Source organism: Excalfactoria chinensis, chromosome 8, assembly GCF_039878825.1.
Source record: "Excalfactoria chinensis isolate bCotChi1 chromosome 8, bCotChi1.hap2, whole genome shotgun sequence".
In the NCBI taxonomy this organism is placed as follows: domain Eukaryota; kingdom Metazoa; phylum Chordata; class Aves; order Galliformes; family Phasianidae; genus Excalfactoria; species Excalfactoria chinensis.
The window spans coordinates 19,805,894-19,828,484 of record NC_092832.1 but is presented as its reverse complement, the minus strand read 5'-3'; the positions used below and the strand labels follow the sequence as shown (position 1 = coordinate 19,828,484).

The window sequence follows — 22,591 nt, the reverse complement described above, 5'->3', positions numbered from 1 at the left end:
GAGAAGAGCAGCTCCTATCTCAAGAGGCTCACATCACTGCACCTTACTGCAGGAAGCCCAGGAATCAATTAAAAGGATCTGCTCAGTGTACTTATTTCTAGTCAATATAAAGCTGTTCTTAAAAGCAACAAACAGAAAATTTCCAGAACAAGAGAGAACCGAAGTCAAAGTATTGACTGCACCAAGCTTGACAGTGTCCTTATATGTACAATGTTATTCGCAATAAAATACAGAGTCCAGTGGTTAAAACACAAGTGAAAAAGTATTTAAATTGGGTTTCCATCCTTAGCTTCCAAATGACTTCCTCTGTAACTCTGGTCAGTCAGACTCTACTTCAGTATCACCATCTGCAAAATTTTTCCTTAAAATGAGGATTGGCAGACTAAATTAATGCCTATTTGCACAGCTCAAAGATTAGATGTAGGCTGTTAATAGTGTACTATCTTAGACATCACTTCCCACGCTGAAACAGCATAAGACATATCAGAGGCTCTTATTTATATGGGGGAAAAGAAAGACTAATTCTGAAACAGCGCCCCAGCCCCCTTCCAAGCATGGTGAACAAGGTTGCATTTGACAGATGATCACATGCTCAGGTTGTACGAGAAGAATCACAGGGGACTGTGAGACGTTTGTTGCAATCAGCAGCAGGAAGAAGCCTCCATCTTTAAACACACACACTGCAGAAAATGTGTTCTTCCCAGCAGCCTGTTCTTCTGCAAATACTTGACTCAACCTTAGCATTAAATAGGAAATATTACATTTGCTAATTAAAGCTGCTGCAATGTTTGGGGAGCTGTCAGTGTGATTACCCACAATTCCATGTGGGGGATGCCATTTTTTTTGGTAATTTTGTTGATGTTATTTTTCTGTGAAAATTACAAGCAACGTACCAAGTACACATTAATGGAATGAGTCACAGCACGAGAGATGAAAAGCCTTAATGCCAGTTAGCAAACAGACGCAGCTTATTGGTACCTCATTCTCAGTCCCATTCAAAGCTGCTTACAGCAGCGGACATAATTTGTATGGCTTGCTCATTGCCAAGATTATATGTAAATACAACACCTCCTGTTGTCTGCAGAGCCCAAAAACTACAGAAACATACATTGCTCTATTTATTTCAGTAGAGTACTAGTGAAGATATAACAGCAATTCTAAGCATTTAAGTAGCTAACCATTCAAAATGCTGGTGCATGAGAGCTAGATTAACCTTTAAGTCTCTGTAAGACAGAGCTGCTGGTATCTCCTTTTAGTTCCACAAAGCAGCCAGCATTTAAACAAAACAGAACCTCTTCCAGGAAATCAAGGAGCCGCCAACTGAGTAGTCTGAATTCAAGAAAACAGATCTCCACTGGGAATCAAACCATCTAGTTTGCACGTACAATCTTCCACATCATCTGCAATCACTAGTACTATCTCCAGCCACCATGGCTCAGCCAACAGTTACACAGCCTAACCTCAAACATCAGTGTATTTATCTTTCTCCAGGTAAAGGAAGGAGGGAATAAGATTGGTTGTATTTTCAATTGCTTAAGTCAAGCCCACGCTGCTGCCAAAATGAAACGTTCACTTTCTTCCTCTTCCCCTCCCACCTGAGAATTTCCAGCACTTCTCATTCTTGCTCTAACATGCAAATACTCAAGCAGTGAGCCTAATTAAAGAGGAAACACGTTGAAAGTTAACTGTACAGAACAGCAGCAGTATTCAGGCAGACCAGCCATTTCATTCTAGACTGACCATGCAGCTCTTTATGGTCTAATGCCAGCATCACAGACTTTAACACAAGCTTTAAACTATGGTGAAACTTTCTCCTATCCTGTGCATTGAGCCTTTCAGAAAGAAAACTACTCAATGTTGTTCACCTTTTTTTTTATTCATTACCAGATCATGCTCACTGTGTGGTTCTACAGTAGATATGAACTAAATCTCTCTGATAGAACTCACAATTAAGCTTAGCAGAGAAATCTTTACACAAACTGAAAAAACTACCTTGTTTTTTTCAAGAAGCCTTCTTACACTGAATCACAAAGCTCTGCTTTACAACACTTGAATTAAAAAAAAGTCAACAGTTAGAACATGCTACAAAACTCAGGCTCCTCGTAAGAAACAACACAGAAAAGTAGGTAAGCTTATAGACAGTGGTGACTTTAAAAGAGACAAGAATGTATCATTGTGTTGCCTGAAGCTCCAGCCAATCCTTTAACTCTGCACATCAATTTCAGCTTTTCACTTTTCACTCTGGGCAATCTGCAGGATTTCACTCCAAATCCACTTTCCTCTTCTTTTCTACTAAGATCTTTCTGCATTTTTCTCATATATAAAACCTTGCATGTCTTCCCAACAAGAAATCATCTCTAGTTTAAAAGAAACAACATAGGAGCATCTTATTACAGCTGTTATGAGAACAACTAATACTGAGTCTTTTAATTCTAATGAATTGTCACGTGGTCTCCACCAATTGCCATACCTGACAAAGAACTTGCCAAACTGCCTCTGCGCAGCTTGCAGTCATCTTGACTTAGCTGACGATGGAGCTTATTTTTCCCAGTAGATGAAAAGATGTCAGGATTGCTGAGCTTCCTGCAGCGTAACGGAGCGGACTCTGTTATTGCTTCCTGTACAAAGACAAACAAGAACAAGTTTGTTAGTGACAGCTAAGGTCTCTCTTTTCTGAAATGCATTAACTCTGACTAGAAGAGAGGCACAATGTAACACAGATCTGTGATGTGTGTTCTGCACAGTCAAAGAATGCCTCTTGAACATTCCTGTTGTAAATCATACCATTAATAAAGTCAGGAAAAGGCAGTGAAGCTACAGCAATTATTTCCTATTACAGGGTGTAGGAAGAGACTAAATCCTTCCACAGCACACAGCAAACCTTCAAACAAAACAGATGTAGGTAACAGAAGAGCACCGGACACAACCACAGCTTTCCTCTGCTACATTCAGTGGTTCTGGAGGTGTTACAGTAACTCTCAACCGAGTGCCCGAAGAAAAATGACGAGCACAGCTACCATGCATATGCTTGGATAGATGCACTTGGGCAGTCTCTCCTTCTCTGCAGCTGCACAGCAAGTTCCACATATCTTAATGGATTGTTCCATGTTATCACAAATGCCTCTCATTAGCTACTTCAAGCCAAGCTTGTCCATATAAAATTTCATCTGAGGCAGAAAATGAGCTGCAAACAATTTCCCTATATGATACATTACTACGTAGCTTAACATAACTTTAAATCATGTCTTCTAAATTATGCTTAAATTAAAAAAATCATCTATCACCAGTGGCTGTTAATTAAGATTTGCAGATTGCAGTTGAAAACTATTTCTGAAGTCATTAATGCAAATCTATTCAGCCTACAGTGCTATGCCTCAAACTGTCAAACGCAAACCAGGACTGCACTCAAAAAACTTCAAGATTCTTTGGGGACAGGAAAAAAAGACACAAAATGGCTTTATGTGAAAAAGAAAGATTGGATTTGAAATGGAATCATTCTTAGCCTTTCTAAACCCCATCTCCTTCTGGCACAATGTAACAGTAACCTCACTATTTGTTTGAGGAACAGGAGTGCACTGCTCCACACATGCTTTAATGGTGCACATTTTATAGACTGAAAGTTACTGCTCTAACACCATTTCTTCCTCTGGTTACTATTAGATGTTCAGCTTCCACACCTCCTACACCAAATCAAGAATGAGACCTGGCTAACAAAGTAGTTCAGCTCACTTACCACCAGTTCTTCACCACCCAGCCCTATTCCCTATCCTAGCACTGGTAAACTGCTTGACCTGCAAGCTGCTTTAATCACACCTCACAGTTCCCCACACACCTCAAAGCAGAGGTGCTCAAATTGTCCTTTAGTTCTGAACCTCCCCACAGAGGTGCTGAACACCCTCATTCCCAGCAGCCGATACTTCTGTATTCACTCTACCACATGTTTCAGCTGCACTTTGGAGTAAGCAAAGTCCCTTTAAACTGTGGCCACTGCAGCCTCCCAGCACACCTCTGAGGGATGCAGTGGCCCAAGGGAGCAAGTCTTTGCAGTTTCTATTCAGAAAGACTATAAAATTGCTGACTATTTTAAAGCAAGGGACCCCAATCACACACTGCAGGTTTGTACTGATCTCAGACAATCAAAAGTTTTCAAAATGCAAAACTAAAACACAACAGTTTAAAACTTCATTTTATCAGAGATGTGCATAACCTTGTCAGTGAAATAAAGAAGAGGGAGTTTCAACTCCACAGTGGTTGTCTTTCATAAGGCTGTCATTGGTTTCACACATCCATCAAAATGCAGCTCTAGTATTGCAGTCTGAAAATGAAGTACAGCCGTATTACATTAACAGCCCTAATAAAGTCAATGGGAAAACAACACACAAGAAGAGATCTTCCATGTCCTTGTCCTAAAGCAAGATGTAACACACATGAAGGGCAAAGATCTCACACAACATCCCAAATCCATGGCTAAGGACAACTCTGCAGTGATAACACAGTTTTGTTTACATGCTTTCCAGTTACTAAATAGAACAGAGTGGCTGAAGCATCCCTTACGTGGCACAAACTGCCACAATTTTAAGGGCCCTACTTCTACTTTTGAGTTGAAAAAAGATTTACAGCATTAGAAAATGAGCAAACACCCAACAGAGACACTCTGCTCACACAGTGTGAAAAGGACTCCTTCAATTTCTTCTCAAAGGGGACAGAAATGACATGCATCCTTGAGGACCACAGGCATGAGCAGCCCTTTCCCTGGAGCAGGGCTCCAGGTAAGAACATCACAAACAAACTTCATTTGCCAGGCTGAGATTATTCCTGTCAGTTCTTTCAACAGTACACAAAGATGTTTGTTCACGTAACTTGAAGCAGGAGGACATGAAGAAGAGGAAAGGATTTTCTTGAACAGTGAGGACATCTGCCTTCTTCACCTCAGACACTGAGCACGCTTGAACAGAAACTCAGCACAGTTGTGGCACTGGAAATGCACACAAATCTGCTTCTGCTGCCTGACATCTCACAGTAGAGTTACACTGTGCTCAGCAAGGAGAAACAGACATTGCAGCAGTAACTGTAAGACCAAGGACAAGAAACCAGATGTTCTTCCTGGCAGGTAAGAGTATGCTAATACTTACCTGTATGGAGAGCAGCACAGAACAGCACATGAACACAAGAAGCATGGCCATGTGATGGCACTCAGCGATAAACTTCCCTGAACCAACAAATGAAGTGCTGTAACACACAGCTGGTGAGACCAAAAGGTGGATGGTAGGGCAAAACCCCACTTAGGGCTTGTCTGTAGGGCCTGTGTTGAAGATCCAACATTGCACAGGTCAGCACTTGTTAGATTTGCTTTGTGTTGTAAGTCAAAATGTAATTTGGAAGCACATAATGTTGTATGACCATAAATCTTCCTTAAAAAAAAACCTCTAAAAGAAGCAAAAACATTCAGCTCTGACTACTGAACACAAATCAGTAGGCAGAAACACTTTACTCAGTCAAAAAGGAAAGGTTTCTTATGCCCAGCAAGCACAATAGCCCAGGGCGAAATGACTTCTCACAAACCGCTGAAAGAAAGAAAGGAGAAAGATGACAAATTGGCAAATAATACACTAATATGACCCTGTTTTGTAAGGAAGGCAAGAAATGAGTAACGCCCATCAGCTATAACTGAAATGATTCTTTAAGCAGTAAAAACTGCTGACATTAAAAATGGAAAAAAACTTAAAATCAGGTCCTGTTTATTTAATAAGAGACAGTTGGTTCAGGATTCTGTGTGCCTGTGTCTGAAAAGCATTTTTCTTCTCAGCCTTTCCCTTTGTTTTAATAGTAAATGTGGGTCCTTAACAAAACTAGCACAAATACTGCACCCTGTGCAATAAATCCCAACGTTTCCAAAGGTAAATATATAAGCTTTATTCATTATCAGTGTGACGTTATCAGAACAGCAGAGAGCCCAGCATTATTGCTGCAGTGATACAGTGGCACAGCACAACACACACACGTGTCACAGGTACCTCCAGCTTCTGCCTATAGTCATCCATGCTTACAATGCAGATTACAGAGGAAGGACAAGAAAAACAGTTGAAAGCAAATGAAAATGCATCAGAACACTGCGAGGTACACCCTCATCTTGCTGCTCTGATGGCAAGATCCTTCCCTTGTTAACTCCTCAGGAAACAACTCCAAGGCGTGCTTGATTACAACTAATGAATTGGAAGCTTTCATGTCCTTTCACCAGGAAGTTCATGTTGTTAACTTTGCTGCCAAGTGCTCCCAGCTGCAGGAATGCATTAAAAGCCTTCTTAAAAAGCAGAAGTAAATATTTACAACTATGTGCACCATCACGCCCTTTCTGAAGATCATCAAGAGGCAGAATCACTTTATTCCTAACGGCACCACAGTCTAGAAGACAGAGCAATTTGGGATGAAATGGTATCAGTCTGACTGCTCGGTGCTAACATGGAGATACACAGCACCACAATGATCTACGCAAAGCACTGATCCTACGCCTTAGGAACCCTGTCTGAAGAAGGAAAAGGATAGCGCAGTTCTTGAATTCAAGACCTAAGGTACAATATCTACTACATTTTCTATCTTCTTTAGAAAAAGAGAAGCACTTTCCAAAGGAAAAATGATAGAAGACTTAAGTTTCAGTACAGCCTCAAATAAAAGTCTTTGTTGGTCTGAGACAGAGCCCTTGAAAGCCATCCCAAGACAGAGGGGGACAGAGGAAAGAGACCAAACCCACCTGCTGCTGTGAACCCTCTTCCAAATGAAGCTGCCTACAGAGAAAGGAGGCAGTAACTCGTGAGTCAAACCCGGGCATGAGCAATTCAATTACTAGAGATGGTGAGTAATACAATTTTAAGACCTGATCTTAATTTACTGAATTTATCTAAATAATAAACACTGCACAGGGGAAAAATTTGTATATGCGATGAAAACAGACCATGATTGATGTTAATGTGTTATCATCACTAAGGAGGGTCATTATTTACATCAGGAAAGAAAATTAAATGTTCTTTGTGGTCTGTAAGAGTCTACACTCCAATCTCTCGGCATCACTATTGTTGTTACCATGAACAGCCTGGAATCTCCTCACTTGTTTGCACAGATGAGAAGCACACCAATGCACAGCAAACATAAAAAGCACGATGCAAAGCCTTCCTGAGGAAAAACTCCCTGAAACTCAACAGCAGAGCTGCACATATGATATAGGGGGGAAAAAATCATCCTTTGATTGCAGGACCGTACATAAAGCAACCAATAGCCTTAGAAACAAAGGAGACAGGACACTGCAACTGCAGAAATGAAGTTAGCCTTCAGAAACATAACAAGTACTTAATCCTTACCTTTTCTAAACAGAAATCACAGAATATGTCAGGCAAAGATACTAATTCACAATTCTTAGCAATATCTGCACAGAGAAATTGAGTTTCTACAGTTGGACACAAAAACTTCCCCTCATCAAGTTCCACCCCAGAGAAACAAGAGCCAAGTTCTGTTCCAAGGACAAGCTGTGTATTTCTTCCCTTCTGCCTGAGAACAAAAACAATACCCGATTGTCAGGTCTGTGCACATCAACACGACTCAAGTTCACACTGAAAGCCCACAGTCAGCAGACTCCTCAGTGCATGCTACATTGGCAGAACAGCGCTGTAAACAGATTCTCCCCATCTTAAAACCAAGGATCAATGCAAGGGCCAAAGAACGTCCCAGTAACTAATTGTATACAAAACTGAGCTTTCATAGTCATGTATTTCTGCCATTGTCTCAACACTGGTTCAGTATCAGTCAGTCAACTAATCAGCAGCCTCATTGTTCTGCATGTCACTGCAACCAACTACACCTAAATGCTTTGATGCCCAAACACCTGCTGTCACTGTGTTAACTATGCAACTCCTGTATAGGTTCTCCCCTAAAATACTGACCTTAATTTCTTGATTTGCACACTTAGCATCAGTTCTGATCACTTGGTTCAAACATATCCGAATATCACTGAACTAAGTGCTTCAATAACTTATTTTGCCTTGATACTGTTGAAAACAGTTACAGGGCATAACATGTCAGCAAATATTCCTACAGGGATCATTCAAGAAGAGGTGTGAAAACAAATCAGAAATGAAGCTGCAAAAAAAATCGAACTCAAGTAAAGGCAAGAAGCTGCTTACCTTCAGAAGGCCTCAGGTAGGCAGAGATCTCCAACTATTTCCCCTTGCCTCCACTGCCAACCCTTAAATGAGGTCTGGGAAGGAGTGGATCCTGGTTCCAACCCTTCCGGTCACTGAGCTGCATTGCACACACCTGAGCTCCCCTGGGTTGGCCCTGCCTTCCCACCAGGTGCTCCATCACTGCTTCAAGCTGTGACTTAGCATTTCTGCCACAGTTGCCTGTTTTTATTGTATGTATTACAATGTCCCTACATTATGTACATATAGCATAACAAGAAGTGTTTACTATGCAATTCTGATAGCAGAAACACAATAATCTTTCTTTCTGGAAATAAACAGTACATTATATTTCCAAATAAATAATGGGCTCCCATTAACACTACAGCAATTCCAAATCCTTACAAGCTAGACAACTAGATTTTTTTCTAATTCCTGTTGGGTTTTCAGCCTTGAGATCCCTCCCCCCACTGCACTGATCCGTGTTTTTAACAGAACATTTGAAACTAATTTCTTCAAGACTATTAGATTTAGGGCTCATGAGACCTCAGCTTGGTTAGATAGCCAGCTGTCACAAAGAAACACAGCTTAGAGAAATAACAAGTAAAAAGCAAGTCAGTTTTAAAGCAGGTTTTAAAGGCAATAATACAGCTAATTCAATTAAATAGGGCCCTTCAGATCTTTTTAATACACTGAGATAGTAGAAAGCATCAATTTCCTATAGCCGAAAAGCGACATCTAACATGATACCCAAAAACAAAAAATAAGAAGTAAAAATGAGTCAGTTCTCTCTGCTCTGCTGAAACAGGTTTTGTAGTGACTTGCAATAAGACAGAAGGCTGTTGAGGAGCCGTTGGCCAAACTTCTTCCTCCACTGAGCAGCAGTTTGATCAGGCTTCAAATGATACCACCTCACCACAAAAAAGGCACCACAGTACAACATAATTCAATGTGGAATCAAGCAGTGTGTGACTGTATGACACTCATGTTATTTGTGCGATTTCTCAAAGCAGTCACGAATACTTGCACAGTCTTCCAGGCTTCTGTATATACCCAAACCCTGGATCTTCTACTGCTCTGTACCAGTTCATAGTGGTATGCGATTGTAACAAGCACTCCCACAGCAAATCCATCCCCTTATGACAGAAGGCTCCTCTTGGCTCCTGACTGGTACGCTCCTCTCGGACAGCGAACGCAGGGCACTGCTGAGCCCAGAGGCAAACCATCAGCAACGGGAACATCTACATTCTCATCACCCCTCCACTCTCATTTAGCTGTTCTAATATGCAAGCTGTTCTAATATGCAAGCTGTTCTTCTGCATAAAGTACAATATTTGCTCTTATTCTTCAGTAGTGATAGGAAATCTAAATCTCACATGGACAAGCCAAATCATCTGTGTGATGATGCAACACCTACCGATGTATCGATTATAGAAACATATTAGGTTTGTCCATTAATATTTAACTTTGAGAGACATTATGTTTTTATGGCATCAGACCAGAGAAGTGCCATATGCCCTTTGGCTCTATTTTGCTGTTATCTAACAAAACCATTGCAGAATTGGTCACTTGACTCCATTCCCCTTTGCCTAGTTTTAAATGAGCCTTTTCTTCAGTGATTTTTTTTTTTCCCCTTACTTCTGAACATCAGCATAAGCACACAGGTGAACTCAGCCCAAGCAATACGTTACCAGCAGCTGCCACTGCTGCCTGACCAACACAGAAAAAAGCAGAACCGTGGCTAATGAAGGCACTGAGCAGCAGTAGCTGTGGCATCAACACGAATCTGGAGAAGGCAGCGAGGCACACCTACAGAACCTGAAGGGGTTTGCTCTTTACCTTCTGTTCTTGTTTCCTCAGGAAAATGAGAAAGAAAACAGGGAGCAGGGAGCAGTTCCTTCTTCACCTGCAATGCTCTGGTTTCTTTACTACCTTTTTGGTGTTTTTTTTAACCAAGGAAAAAAGAAATAAATACGAGAAATTAAATTCTTAGATGAATTAAGAACGCCTTTCAATCAAGCACAGGAAGAAGATGCACTCTGGCTCACCATGTCAGAAGCTAAAAGGGCCAAAACTTGGTATCTTCTCAGCAAAACAAAATTGTTCTGCCTTCTTTCTGAAATTAGAAAAAGAGCTGTAAGACAGCAAAGAAAGGGAGAAGGGAAGAGGAAGCCTGAGGTCTAGAAACAGCAGCTCTGAATTGTTCATGGTAAGTCATAGTGACAGCTTTGGTAGTCTTTAGCAATGTCTTCCATAAGTATTTCTTTAGCTCCTTTGATGAAACAGACACAGGACAGAGTTGTCCTACAGTCAGCCCTAAATAGCAGGAACACCCCAAAATATGCAGCTGGGGTATCCCTGTAAATATATGGTTTCTGATCTCCCATAACTCAGCATTAGTCCTTCCCTCCATTGATAAGATGGAGCAATAATGTCCATGAAACATATCAGGCTATTTATAACCTATATTTGCCTTTGTGGAATTTGTAATTTGAATACTAAAACCTGCATTACTCACGATAGATTCATTTGGTTGTTTATTTTGGAGAAAAAAAAACACACAGAACGTAAGTTTTATCCCAGTTTTTGTGCTTTGACACGAAGGCAAAATGCAGAGCATGGTGAGTTGTTGAGCACAGGGCCCACACTGACAGTAGAACAGCAGCTGCAGCACAGCTCTCAGCAGCAGTACGAGAGACAGAAGGGTACACACAGCTCAGAAACAAAGCACCAACCATACTCAAAAAGTTGCTTCTTCACCTATCAAGCAAAAGGGATGACTCACAGCAGGTACAACCAATGAATCCCAAACTGATAGGCAGCGTATACAGGGCTCATCACAACAGAGGTATTGCCTTTAATAGCCCTGAAGATATCAAGATGGAAAAAAAGCAGGAACACTTATTACATTTGAGGCATCATTTCTGAGCAGGACAAAAAAGAAAAGATGCCTTCTATTGCCGGGCTTGCCCCACAACAAGGAAAGCACGGTAACAGCTCATCTGCAGCTGTGGAGGCCAAACAGATCTGAGTAGGACTCTGGGGTTTGGCCAGTTTCTTTCTGCCTGCTGGTTACCGACTGCTTTCCAAACAAATGAACAGGATGAGAAGGCAGTGGAAAAGATCCTTTGCTGTTCCCTAAAAGACAACACAAAAGCAGTGGATAAGCTTTCTAACTTAATGTTTAAAAGCAGCCTAGGAGTGATTTGTGCAAGTTCCTGAAAACGGGCATTAGAAATATCCACACAGACACGACATTGCACAACTTTCTCCCATATGATACACCCAGCTGTGGGATTGCAATCCCTGACAATGCAAGAAGGCAACTATCAAACAGCTGAGCAGTAACCTTGTCTGTGAGCACAGTGTTGGAGGCTGCCAGCAGAACGCTGCCTACTTTTGGTGCACCCACTCCAAGAACAACTGGGGGAAAAGTGCAAAGCACTAAAAGCAAAGGAACTCATCATCTTCTGATCCAGCTGAAGCCAGATCTTACATTTCAAATAGTTAATACATGGAAAATATATCAGATAATAGAGTTCTTAATGCCTATGCTAGCACAGGCATATTTCCACAGCTGAAAGTTGGATATCAGACAAAACAAGCTTTGAAATAAGACGTGGTTTAGTTTCCTAACTGCAGGAATAATTAAACATTGGCAGAGCTTTCTAGAAGAGGTGACAGATTCCCCATGATCTAAGCTTAAGATAAGATCAATTTCTACGTTGTTTTAATTTCTCTCTCAGGAAAGCTGCACAGCCTGAGCACGTGGAGGAATCCCAACGGATGGCCACAATAACACACAGGGGCTGCAGGACCAACACGACTACAAAGCTGCAAAGGCAGGAAGAGAAAGGAATACTTCTGCTACGCTCAAAAGGTTTGCAGCACTACAGTTCCAACTGACTGCAACATTTAAAGTACACGGTCTGGGGAACAGGTAAGGCCTCAATCTCTTCAGCCACCCCAAAATTTACAGCTGGAGACGGTCCATTGCACCACAGGAAGGAGAACGACAATATGAAACTAACCAGGACTAAAAAGGTTTTCCAGTTCTCTCCATATTCTGTATATAGCTTACCTGCTGGCTTCAGCTGAACATCTCCCATACAACAAACACACATAACAGAAGAGTCCCAAGTGTAGCAATACTTCAGTCCAACTCTTGGTCAGGAGCAGCCAAGTTAAGCTTTATACAAGTCCAAGGTTCCATCTAACCCAGAACGCTGCCTCTACAACTTGCGGTCCCCTCTGCCAGTTAATTTCAGTTCAGTTTTCCTCGATAATCTTCTCCACATTCCTGCTACTGTACCTGACCTCTGAGTGCTTTTTCCATCCATAATTCCCAGAGGCAAAACAATGGATACACTCATTACCTTTCACATGAAGGCCCACCTCTTTTTAAGTCCGATTAACTCGGTACTAACGGAAACACTCGGCTGCTGTTTGCTACCTGCCCTCTACATACCAAACATGGTCTCATGTGCCTCCATCAGAAGCCCCTCGAGTCGTATCTTCTGACCATTAAATATTCCTCTCTATGAGAACTTTGATCTTTGACTTCTACCTGAAGTAGAAAACGACAATAAAAGCAACTCTGCCAAGCACAGTGTCACATGCAGGATCTCTCCCAGCAAACAGCACAAAGTATCAAACTATGGAAGCCTGATATAGAAACAATTTAATGCTTACAGTGTTTAAATACTTATTATATACAATTTAATGCTACGGATGAGGGCAACCATAATCCACCTTAAGCATTTCACCTCAACTCCATTTTTCCTCCTTCACTGCAGTCATATATGAGGATTAAGCTGAGAGATCCCTTTATAGAGATCTAAGAGGGCAAAGACGCCACCAGGCAACGATGCTTAACTGCCACGGGATAAGAAGCACAACTCAACTACTAATTGGCTGATTAACAGATAGGAAATAAGAGGTTGGAGCAAACGGCCTTCCCACAAAAAAAAAGGATTGTTAGCAGAACCCCACAAGGATCTGTTCTGGGATCAATGCCTTCAGTGATGTAAGGGAAGACATAGGAAATAGGTGTAACATTTACACCACAGTTTGCTTAGTTACTCAAGGTTAAAGAAGTGATGGACAAGGATCTGAAGTCAACCTTAATGATACATCCTAGGTAAGATGTGAAATAGCAGATAAGATTAGATGTTGATCAGCACAGCTATGCAAATGGGGAAAATAATAATAATAATAATAATAATAAAAAAAAGCACCTAAATTCATATCCACAATTATAAACTCTGAAATGAGAAGATTAAAGCGTAACAGACCCTGCCCCTCTGATCCCTGCATCACTGTGTTTAAGAAGGAAAAGAGCTGCAAAAGATGCCAAATAAACAGTACAGACATTGGAAAGAATAGAATCACTTCTGAAACCTCCTGATGTCACAGGAGCAATGGATTGGTAAATAAGACTTATCAGTCCATAAGCAACACAGAACATGGGTTCTCTTTTTTTGCTGCCTCTTCCAGCAGAGAAACTACGCAAAGTTTCCACACCTACAAAGGGGGGGCGAATTGAAAAGCAAACAAAAAAGAGGAGATTTTTTCCTCTCAGGTTGTGCTTCTGCCATACAGCACTCAGCTGCAGGATGTTGTGGACGCTACGAGTATACACGGCTTCAAATACCGATTGGAGACATTCACAGAAGAAAAACCCACTGGGGGCACTAAAAACAAATATCACCTCCAGCCCCGGAAATCTGAGAGCCACAAATTGCTGGAGGCTGGAAAAGGTATTTCCTCAATACACACTATGCTCTTCTCTAAGCATCTGCTTTTGGCAGCGCAGAAAGACAGGTTAGCGGGCTCTGTAATGGGACCAAGTACAATCAGCATCATCTTCTGAAGTAAGTCAAAAAGAAAGAAGTGCAAACATTAATTGTACGTACCCGTCGGATCCATAAGCACAGCACATTAAAGGATTGGCTTTTCAAAGGCCCAGAAGGTCAGCACGGCGATTAACTACCATGGTCACAGTCTGATAAGTACTTTTTCCAACCCTGGGAGCAGCTTAGTCTTTCCCAACCACAAACGTGTGAAACTGCATGGCAAACACACAGCAAAACCTGACTTCACCGCCAGCAGCTCCCTGCGGCTGTGCACAGTGCTGTGGGCCTGGGACACAATGGCTGCTTGAAACTGAGGTGACCCCAAAGGAAACATTTGTCAAGTTGCATCGGTGGAAATACAGCATCACTGTCTTCTGCATCTCAGAAGGTCTTGCCGTCACCCACTGCACCAGCAGCTCCTGACCTCTGCATACTGAGCTACTGAGACTAAAGGCAGACTTTGTGAGGAAGGCTTCTTTGACCTGTTTATTGATGTTGCTCAACACACCCATTTACTTCAAGTTGTTTACTGCATTTACAGAATCTCTACCACTCCAAATAGAACAAATAAGGGGAGAAAAGATGAGACGGCGTCCTTTGGAGTTCGGGGGGTTCTTGCACAGGCTACTAGATACCAAAATGGTACCTTCCATCACAGCAGCTATCTGCCAGAATAACAACCTGTTCCCACAAGTCAAATCAGCCCTCAGTCAGAGCACCTGAGCTAAGCGCATACTGCCAGTTTCTCCCCTTCACTAAGTTGGTGTGTCTCAAACACTGGCAGTTCCGAATTTGCAGCCTTTCCTGTCTCACGTTAATGCTGTTCTAGTGAAGCTTCCTGAGCATTCCGCACAAGATGATGCGGCGCACTCTGCATACACAGTTTGTAAACACTTTGAGTCACAGCTTCCTTGTCAGTATCACGCACAGCGTCACAACAACGCAGCAAACACCTTGCTGTTGTGTGCAGTAGTTCCACCAACCGTTATACGAGCGGACAGACCGGAGCAGAAGGCTGCCACCTCTTCAGCTTTTACTTATTCCTTCTGTTGGTTGCTCCCAGAGCCCAAGAGCCTGTATATAAAAGGCACCCACTACTCAAAGCCAAAATACCAGCCTACTATAATTGAAGGCAGAATTCGGTTTCTAGGAATCCTAGCAGTATTTTTCCTGTGGAACATCAGGACTGTTTCTAAGCACAGCAAAGCCATGTACCACCAGTGGGCTTTCCGGAGCAGCCTGCCATGGGCACAGCCCTGCAGTAAGTAGAGCCCTGCTAAGCAGCTACATCTGGAGGCTCACAACTGAACAACCAACAAACGGGGCTTCCAAACGCAACTGTAGAGGAATTCCTGTTTCAGACTGGATTATATCTGCCATAACGATGTGAATTTAAGACTCCTTCACAAGAGGTGTCCACCAACAGGACTTCATCTTGCTCCAAAAAGCGGCAAAACAAAGCAAGGAGGGGATCTTTCTATCTGTGATGCTTTCTTCTCAAGAAGGAAAAAAAAGCATCAGTTGCCAGCTACATTTTTCAGCTTCCAGATCTCACCCCTATTGCTCTGCCCTGTAAAACCAGGAACATCAAATTGCCTCCAAAGTGAAGTTTAAGCTCTGCTGGGTCTCTCAGCCTTGTAACCTTAAGTAGGGAACAGACCTTTTCGGTGGGAGGGAAACCCATATGAGTGCATGCATTGACCCTACGATTCTGTGTAAATGCTCTCATTTTTCTGAATTTCTATTAAATAAATCACTTCTGGTGTTAAAAATAAAGACGTTAGATGACACGTACACACAAAAAGCCGCATCATCACCGAAGAGATGATTAGGAGCAACCGGCAGGAGGTGCCCAGGAAGGACCCGCCACCAGCACCGGCAGCCGGCACAGCACAGCGGCCAGCAGAGCCGTCAGCACAGCCGAGCCGTCAGCACAGCCTCGCCCCGCCGGCCACCCTCGCACCGCTCACCCACCCGGCCCCGCTCCCGACCCGCGCTGCACCCTCCTCTCCCGGGTACATCCACCGGGGTCACGCCGCGGCCGCTCTCAGGACGCGCTGTCCGCGTGCAGCAGGGAGCGGCCCGCTGCCGGTCGGCCCCGCACCCTGCGGCAGCCGCATCGCCGGAGGGCGGCAGCGCCACGCGGGGCGGCCGTCGCCATGCCAACGGCCCGGCACCCGGCGGCACCCGGCACCCCCCGCCCCGGCCCCGCCGCCGGCTTTTACCCTCTCCGGCGCCTCCCGGCCGGGCGCCCCCGCGGCCCTGGCGTCCTCCGGCTCCTTCCTGCCGCCGCCCCCCAGCAGGCCGGCTCTCCGCTCCGCCGCGCTGGCGGCCACCGCCCGCCCGGCTTCTCTCCGCGGCGGAGGCGGCGGCGCCGCTTTGTCCCCCCGGGAGCGGCCCTTCCTCATCGCGGCGGCGGCTCCTCAGCGGCGCGACCGGGGCTCCCGCGGCTGGGAGCCGGCCATGGACTCACGGAGAGCCGGGGCGGCGCCACCGGCGCCGCCGCCACCACCGCCACCTGCGCGCGGGGCGGAGGGACATGCCCGCCCGCCGCCGCTCCCGCCGCCCGCCTGTCAGAGAGCGCGGGCGCTGCGGCCGCCGCGGCGCCGCCCCCCGCTTCGCCCGCCCGCCCTCCCGCCGGCCGCAGCTATCGCGAGAGCGCCGGCCTCGCGGCGGGAAGAGGCGCGAGACTTGGGATGCGGGAAAGGGGGAAGCGCGAGATTTGGCACGAGGGGCGGCAGGGACGGCGCGAGGCGGGGAGCGGCAGCGCGGGACGGGAGGAGCGGGGGGGAACGGGGCGGTGCTGAGCCACGGGATAGTGCTGAGCTACGGGACAGTGCTGAGCTACGGGGCGGTGCTGAGCCACGGGACAGTGCTGAGCTACGGGGCGGTGCTGAGCTACGGGAACACCGGAGCTGTACGTGCAGCCACACCGCCAGCGGGGCACACCGGGCACAGCATTAAGGACGTGTCACCGTGCCCTTCCAACCCTGAAGGCAGCTGGAACGTCGTTATCCAGGAGGAATTCACTCTCGGTATTTCTGTTCTGTTTCTAAGGTGGAGGAAATGGCTGCAGCTGCTCTGCACGTTAAACCGTCTCACACCTTCTGTCAGTGATGCACTTGTATGGCACTCACAGTGAAGTCTGGGTCCTTACACTGCAATACCAGCTGGCAATATGCTGTCAGCCTGGTACAGCACAGTACTTTGGGATGCTGTGCTATACCTGCGTAGAATGTCAGTAATGACAAGCAATTATGTAGGCTACACGTCGTTAAGGTGACTCCCGTCTGGTTTTCTAACCACCTCTGTAACATTCTTTGTGCAAGATTCACTTGAAAAGCAGCATGATAGAACTGAAGGAAACGAGGCCCACCTCTCAGTGCTGTGAAGGTTTGGCAATGCATCCACCACAGCAGACAGCTCAATGTTATCAGCTAACCTGCTTAAGGAGCACTCAGTCCCACTGCCTGTGTCACCAACAAAGAGGTTAAGCAGTGCCAGCATCAGTCCCTGAGCAGCACCACTCATGGCTGCTCTGTCTCCACCTGGACACTGAGCTGCTGACCACAGCTATTGGAGCACAGCCATCCCGTCCTTCCTTATCCACTGAGTCCTTTGTCCATCAGATCCGCAGCTCTCCAATTTAGAGACAAGCGTACCATGTGGGCAGGGCCAAGTGCTTTGCACAAGTCCAAGTAGATGATGTCAGTTGCTCTCCCCCTGCCCACCAATCCCAACATAGAAGGATACCAAATTTGTAAGGCATGACCTGCCCTTAATGAAGACATGCTGGCTCTCCCCAGTCACCTCTTTGTTTTCAAGCTGTGAGCAAAGCAAGAAATAAGGGTAAAAAAAGAAGTTACATAAAGTGCAGGAGGAGTAAGATTTGCTAGGAAAGATCTGAGTAGGACTAATCAAATAATCCTTATAGAATGATGCCTCTGTTTCTTCAGCAAAAAGCAAGACACCGATCCCAGTTCTGCCAGGCTATCCCAGCAATGGTCAAACAAACACTAAGAATGACAGGGTTTCCCAAAACAGCGCGGGAGAACGTTTAAATCTGAGACTTTGACACCACCGAGGCCAAATTCACTCACAATCGGTACCTAGTGAGGTGTGCTGTTTGATTAGTCCAATGTGAGACATTGTGTAATTGATAAGAATACCCTTAGTTACAGAAAACATATAAACGTGTTTGAGGGCCCAAGTTAACCACTGAAGAAAGATTAGGAAGGAATTTCTTAAAGGCAGACCATTCAGTAAGAGTGCGTTCTGTAGATTCTGTGTGCTCACTGGAAACCAAGAGCGTTATTCTGTCCCCAGTACTGACAAATGGAGTAAACAAACTGGCAATGGCAGTACAAGATCTGTATATAACAAAAGACCGGTCATAAGAGGATAGGATCCCCTTTCTGGTTGTTATTTTCCTTCATTATATATTGTGAAGAACATTTATACTTGTCTGCAGTGATGCAATGTGTCACAGTGACAGCTTTGTTCTGCTGTAATCTTGTTCTGGATGCCATATTTACATCTGATACGGAGGTAGAAGATGTAAATACACAAACATATATCAGGAGTTAAAGGCATGGCTGTGAGATTTAGCTACCGCACTAAGCCCTCTCCAAGTTAACAGCATTTCTTAGCAACAAAAGCTCATCAAACACATCATAGCTTTAAAGAGACAGAAAGAGATCAATGAAAACTCTGCCTTCACAGTCAGCTTGGACTTGATTTTACAGCAATTGCCACAGTTGAGCTGTTATCCATGGGGCTAACAGAAAACAAATCAGATGTGTATAAACATGCACACTTCTGTGTGTTTTTAAAAGGTCCAGAAAGGCAAACACTTGGGGTACAGAGAGATGCTGGCCAGCAGGAGCAGCACCAGATCCTAACTGCTGTCACCCACTTTGGGCACCCAAACAAAGATGAGTTTTAAGGAGGGCTGGGAGAGAATTACACATGATTTCACTTCTACTTAAGGAAATAACCTTGCAGACGTGAGATGACACACACAAGAAAGCAAGCCATGGAAATCCAGCAGGTGTGCAGTAGAAGCTCGCATTGCAACACTTCTAAAGACTTAACCTGTCTGTACAGAAAGAGAAGAGATAAAAAGGGTGTTGATAAGCTGCACGGGGATTGGAAAAGAAAGAAGGTTTTGATTGACACAACAGAGAGAGATGTGAAAACATACAGAAAGGCGCTGGGAAAAGGTACCTTTTCCAAGAGTGCTGTGGTCAATTTTCTAAGGACAAATTCACCTTGGGGCAATGAGTAAAGCTTTCTAGAACTAATAATCATGCATGGGAGTCATTCCTCACAGAGATCTGCAGGAACACTGCACTGACCTCAACCGTGTCCTACTTAAAACTCATCCCTGCTCTGATGTTAACAGGAAAAGTTCAGCAATGATTAATCCTGTGGTTTCCTGTCAGTGCCTTTTAACATGCTGACCAGTATGATCTCACTGTTACCTTCTGTTTGCATTGTTTCCTTTGTAGACCTGTCGGCTCTACATTTTGATTACAAGGTGTTCAATGTACCAATCAAGAAGAAAAAAGCCAACAGAACAGTAACACAATGGGGCTTTAGTACAAAAGTACTAAAGTACTGCCAGTCCTACCCACCACTCTTTGTCTCTCTCACTGTGATATACCGCCCTTTTCCTCACAGCAACACTACTGTTTCCACAGCTGTGCTATAAACTGGACTGGGAAATTGATTTGGCTAGCAACACTGCAGGCAGGATAATTGCTACATTTCTATTGCTGGATCAGTTCCGCACGTGGTTGGGAGCAAAACCCCACTGGGCTGTGCCAACACAGTGGCAAGAAAGGAGCAATACAGAAAGAAGGCACAGAATGGGGCTGTGGGACGTGGCCACCCATAACCCAGTATCAGCACCACACATCTCACAACACCACGCCTCTGCTTTACACAGGGACATCCAGCATCACAAACAATAATAAAAAATAGTGCCCTAAAAATAAATTCACCGTACACAAGTAGCTGCAAAAATTCAATCCGATATTAACATTCTAACTCAGAGACAGCGTTGCAATTGGTTACTTCTGGAGCACCGGCCAAACTGCACCATGTTTTCTTTGTCACTTGTGAGGGAGCAGATCACAGCACACAGTCAGTCAGGAGCTTTCCAAACCAGAGATGGTTCTTTGTAACAAAAGAATAAAAAGATGTAAAAAACTGCAACAATTGTTGTGGATCCAGGAACCCCACAGTAACAGACCAACAGAACGCGAGAGGCAAATGAAAGAGTAAAGCAAAGGAACAGCATTCAGTTACGCTTTCAAGAGGTTCTTTCAACTTAGTAATGAGCTCAAATAAGTAGGTTTTTGTCCCCTTTAATTCTGAAAAAAAAAAACAACAAAACAACTAATGGAAGGGCTTGAAGTAACATTTTTACAGAGATGATTTTGTTGTTCAGGTTGTGTTTTTTTCAGCACACTGTTCATTATAATCTGTGGGCTTTCTTTTTGTTTCTGTTTTTCCACTGACTCATTCTCTTGGTTATATAAAACTACTGGTGCTTTTGTCATTCCTCTTTTGGGGAACTTGCACAGCAACATTCGCTAAAAAAGCAAGTAAGCCTGACTTCATCCTTTGATGTATTTCTTATACAAATAAAAGGAAAAACACCGTCCGTGCTGAAGCGAACATAAACAAGTTGCACCTTAAATTTGGCAGTGTTAAGATTTGACCTCAGCTTTTTTCTCTTTTTCTGGAGCCAGGAGTGCCAGACTGGGTCCATCTGGAGCGTCTCCTCTGGCATTCAGCTTGACTTGTGACATGATGCGTTCAGCAGGCTTGTGGATATGAACCCACGGTTCTGAAGTCTAACAAAATAAAAGTCAGTCTACGTACTTAACTGGTTGGCAAATAAACGACACTTAGTGCAACTTTAAACACAGTTCTGCAAGGGAGCTTCAGGAATGACACTAAGTTAGAAAACAACCTGTGTTCTTCATTGCATTGCTTGTTACAGTTAATGAGAAAAACACTTCCAAGTTTGCAGGCTCCCACTGAGACATGAGGAGCAAGCAGATTAATTTCATTAGCACGCATCACCATATATAATAAAGCTGCAATAGGCCAAATGCTCCAATTTACACTTGTGAAACTCCATCTCACTCCAGCCACAGTGTTGTTACACTTCCATGTTGCCAAGGAGGGAAACAGATCTGGCAGCTGTCACAGGTTGGAAGCACAAACAATTTTTCCCTTCACCACCACAGCTTTGTGGAGTTAACAAAAATATAAAACCATTAAAGCTTACCTCAGTCATTAAAGAGATCAGCCTCAATAAAAAGGGATCACTGTGCTGAGTTAGGAGATGTCAGTTTGACATAGATACGAACTCAATGGCCAGAAGCTGTGAAGTTAGCAACTAGCCCAAGTTCCTGTATTTCTTTTGCATTTTTTCCTTCATTCCCCAATGGTAGCTCTTGTAGGAGGAATTTATGCGTGCAGGTAGTGGCTCCCGAGAGCTCATAAAGCTGCGTCTGTGGTTTCAGAATAGATACATCCTTCTGCTGACATCACTGGCCACTATCAGATAATCAGATGATAATGTAATAATGATAATTTAATGTAACAGTGCCAGAATCACTGTCTGTGGCGATACCTTTAACATCATGCATGCTTTAACACTCTATAAAAGCTTTAAGAAGATGAATATAAGGTTATAGGACAATGATATTGATGTTAAAAATAAATGGTAACAGGAGTTTGACATGTACAAGAATATTAGTGACTACTTGAAAATAAACTCAGCATTAACAAATGAAGATAATAACCCATTCAAGTATGAAAAGCAATAAGAAACATTAATACATTTCTCAATATAAGACTCACAGTCTTATACTGAGACTTTTTCTTACTCAGAGAAAGAAAAAAAAGAATAAGATGATGAAGATGTAGGGCTGAGATCTCTAGAAGCTCCTGCGCCTGAGCCTGCTTACATCTACTGGTAACCAAAGCCAAGTCTGAGAAATCACAAACATATGACAATTTTCCTCCCTGCTGCTAGAAATTCTGCCTAATCTCCCAGCAAGTGGTCCCATTTGGCTCGTATTCAAAGCTTGAAAAAGATCCCAGTCTCCTATAGCTTAATATAATTTGTGTGTCAATTCCATAAACAGAGGCATTACAAGAAACCTCCTGGCTGCTAACACCTTGACAAGTGTGAATACATTTCTTACAAACCAAGCAGTAAGGAACAGAACACGTGCTTTTCATCAGGTTGGCTAGCACGGCTACTCATCCCTGGGCTGAAAGGGAATGTTCATATGGCACAGTGGCCTTTATTTTGTATGAATGCACTGACTTTAGTAACAAGCAGTATGCACAAGTCCTTTATGTTACAAATCAGCAAGGAGTTCCATTAATTTCAGCCAGCACGAGATCAAGCCACATGAAGTGAAGGCATAAGCAATAAGGCATTGCATTTACTTCAGTTTCTCCTGTACTTACATTATATCTCTTTGTATTTGCTTTAATTAAATTCACTCTGGAAAACAGAAAACACAGAAAACTCAGAAA

At 43.8% G+C, this 22,591-nt stretch overlaps 1 protein-coding gene across 1 annotated transcript in view; it reads right to left on the bottom strand.

The window, feature by feature from the left end:
- The window catches only part of MAST2 (microtubule associated serine/threonine kinase 2), a 151,928-nt gene extending 135,362 nt beyond the window's left edge, over window positions 1-16,566 (bottom strand). Inside the window, exons 1-2 of the mRNA XM_072343106.1 lie at window positions 16,249-16,566; window positions 2,471-2,618 (exon numbers count right to left, since the gene is read on the bottom strand). Of these exons, the coding sequence (XP_072199207.1) occupies window positions 2,471-2,618; window positions 16,249-16,431 (331 nt within the window). The 5' untranslated portion in view covers window positions 16,432-16,566. The remainder of the gene's footprint in view (window positions 1-2,470; window positions 2,619-16,248) is intronic.
- Between the last annotated feature and the right edge of the window lie 6,025 nt (window positions 16,567-22,591).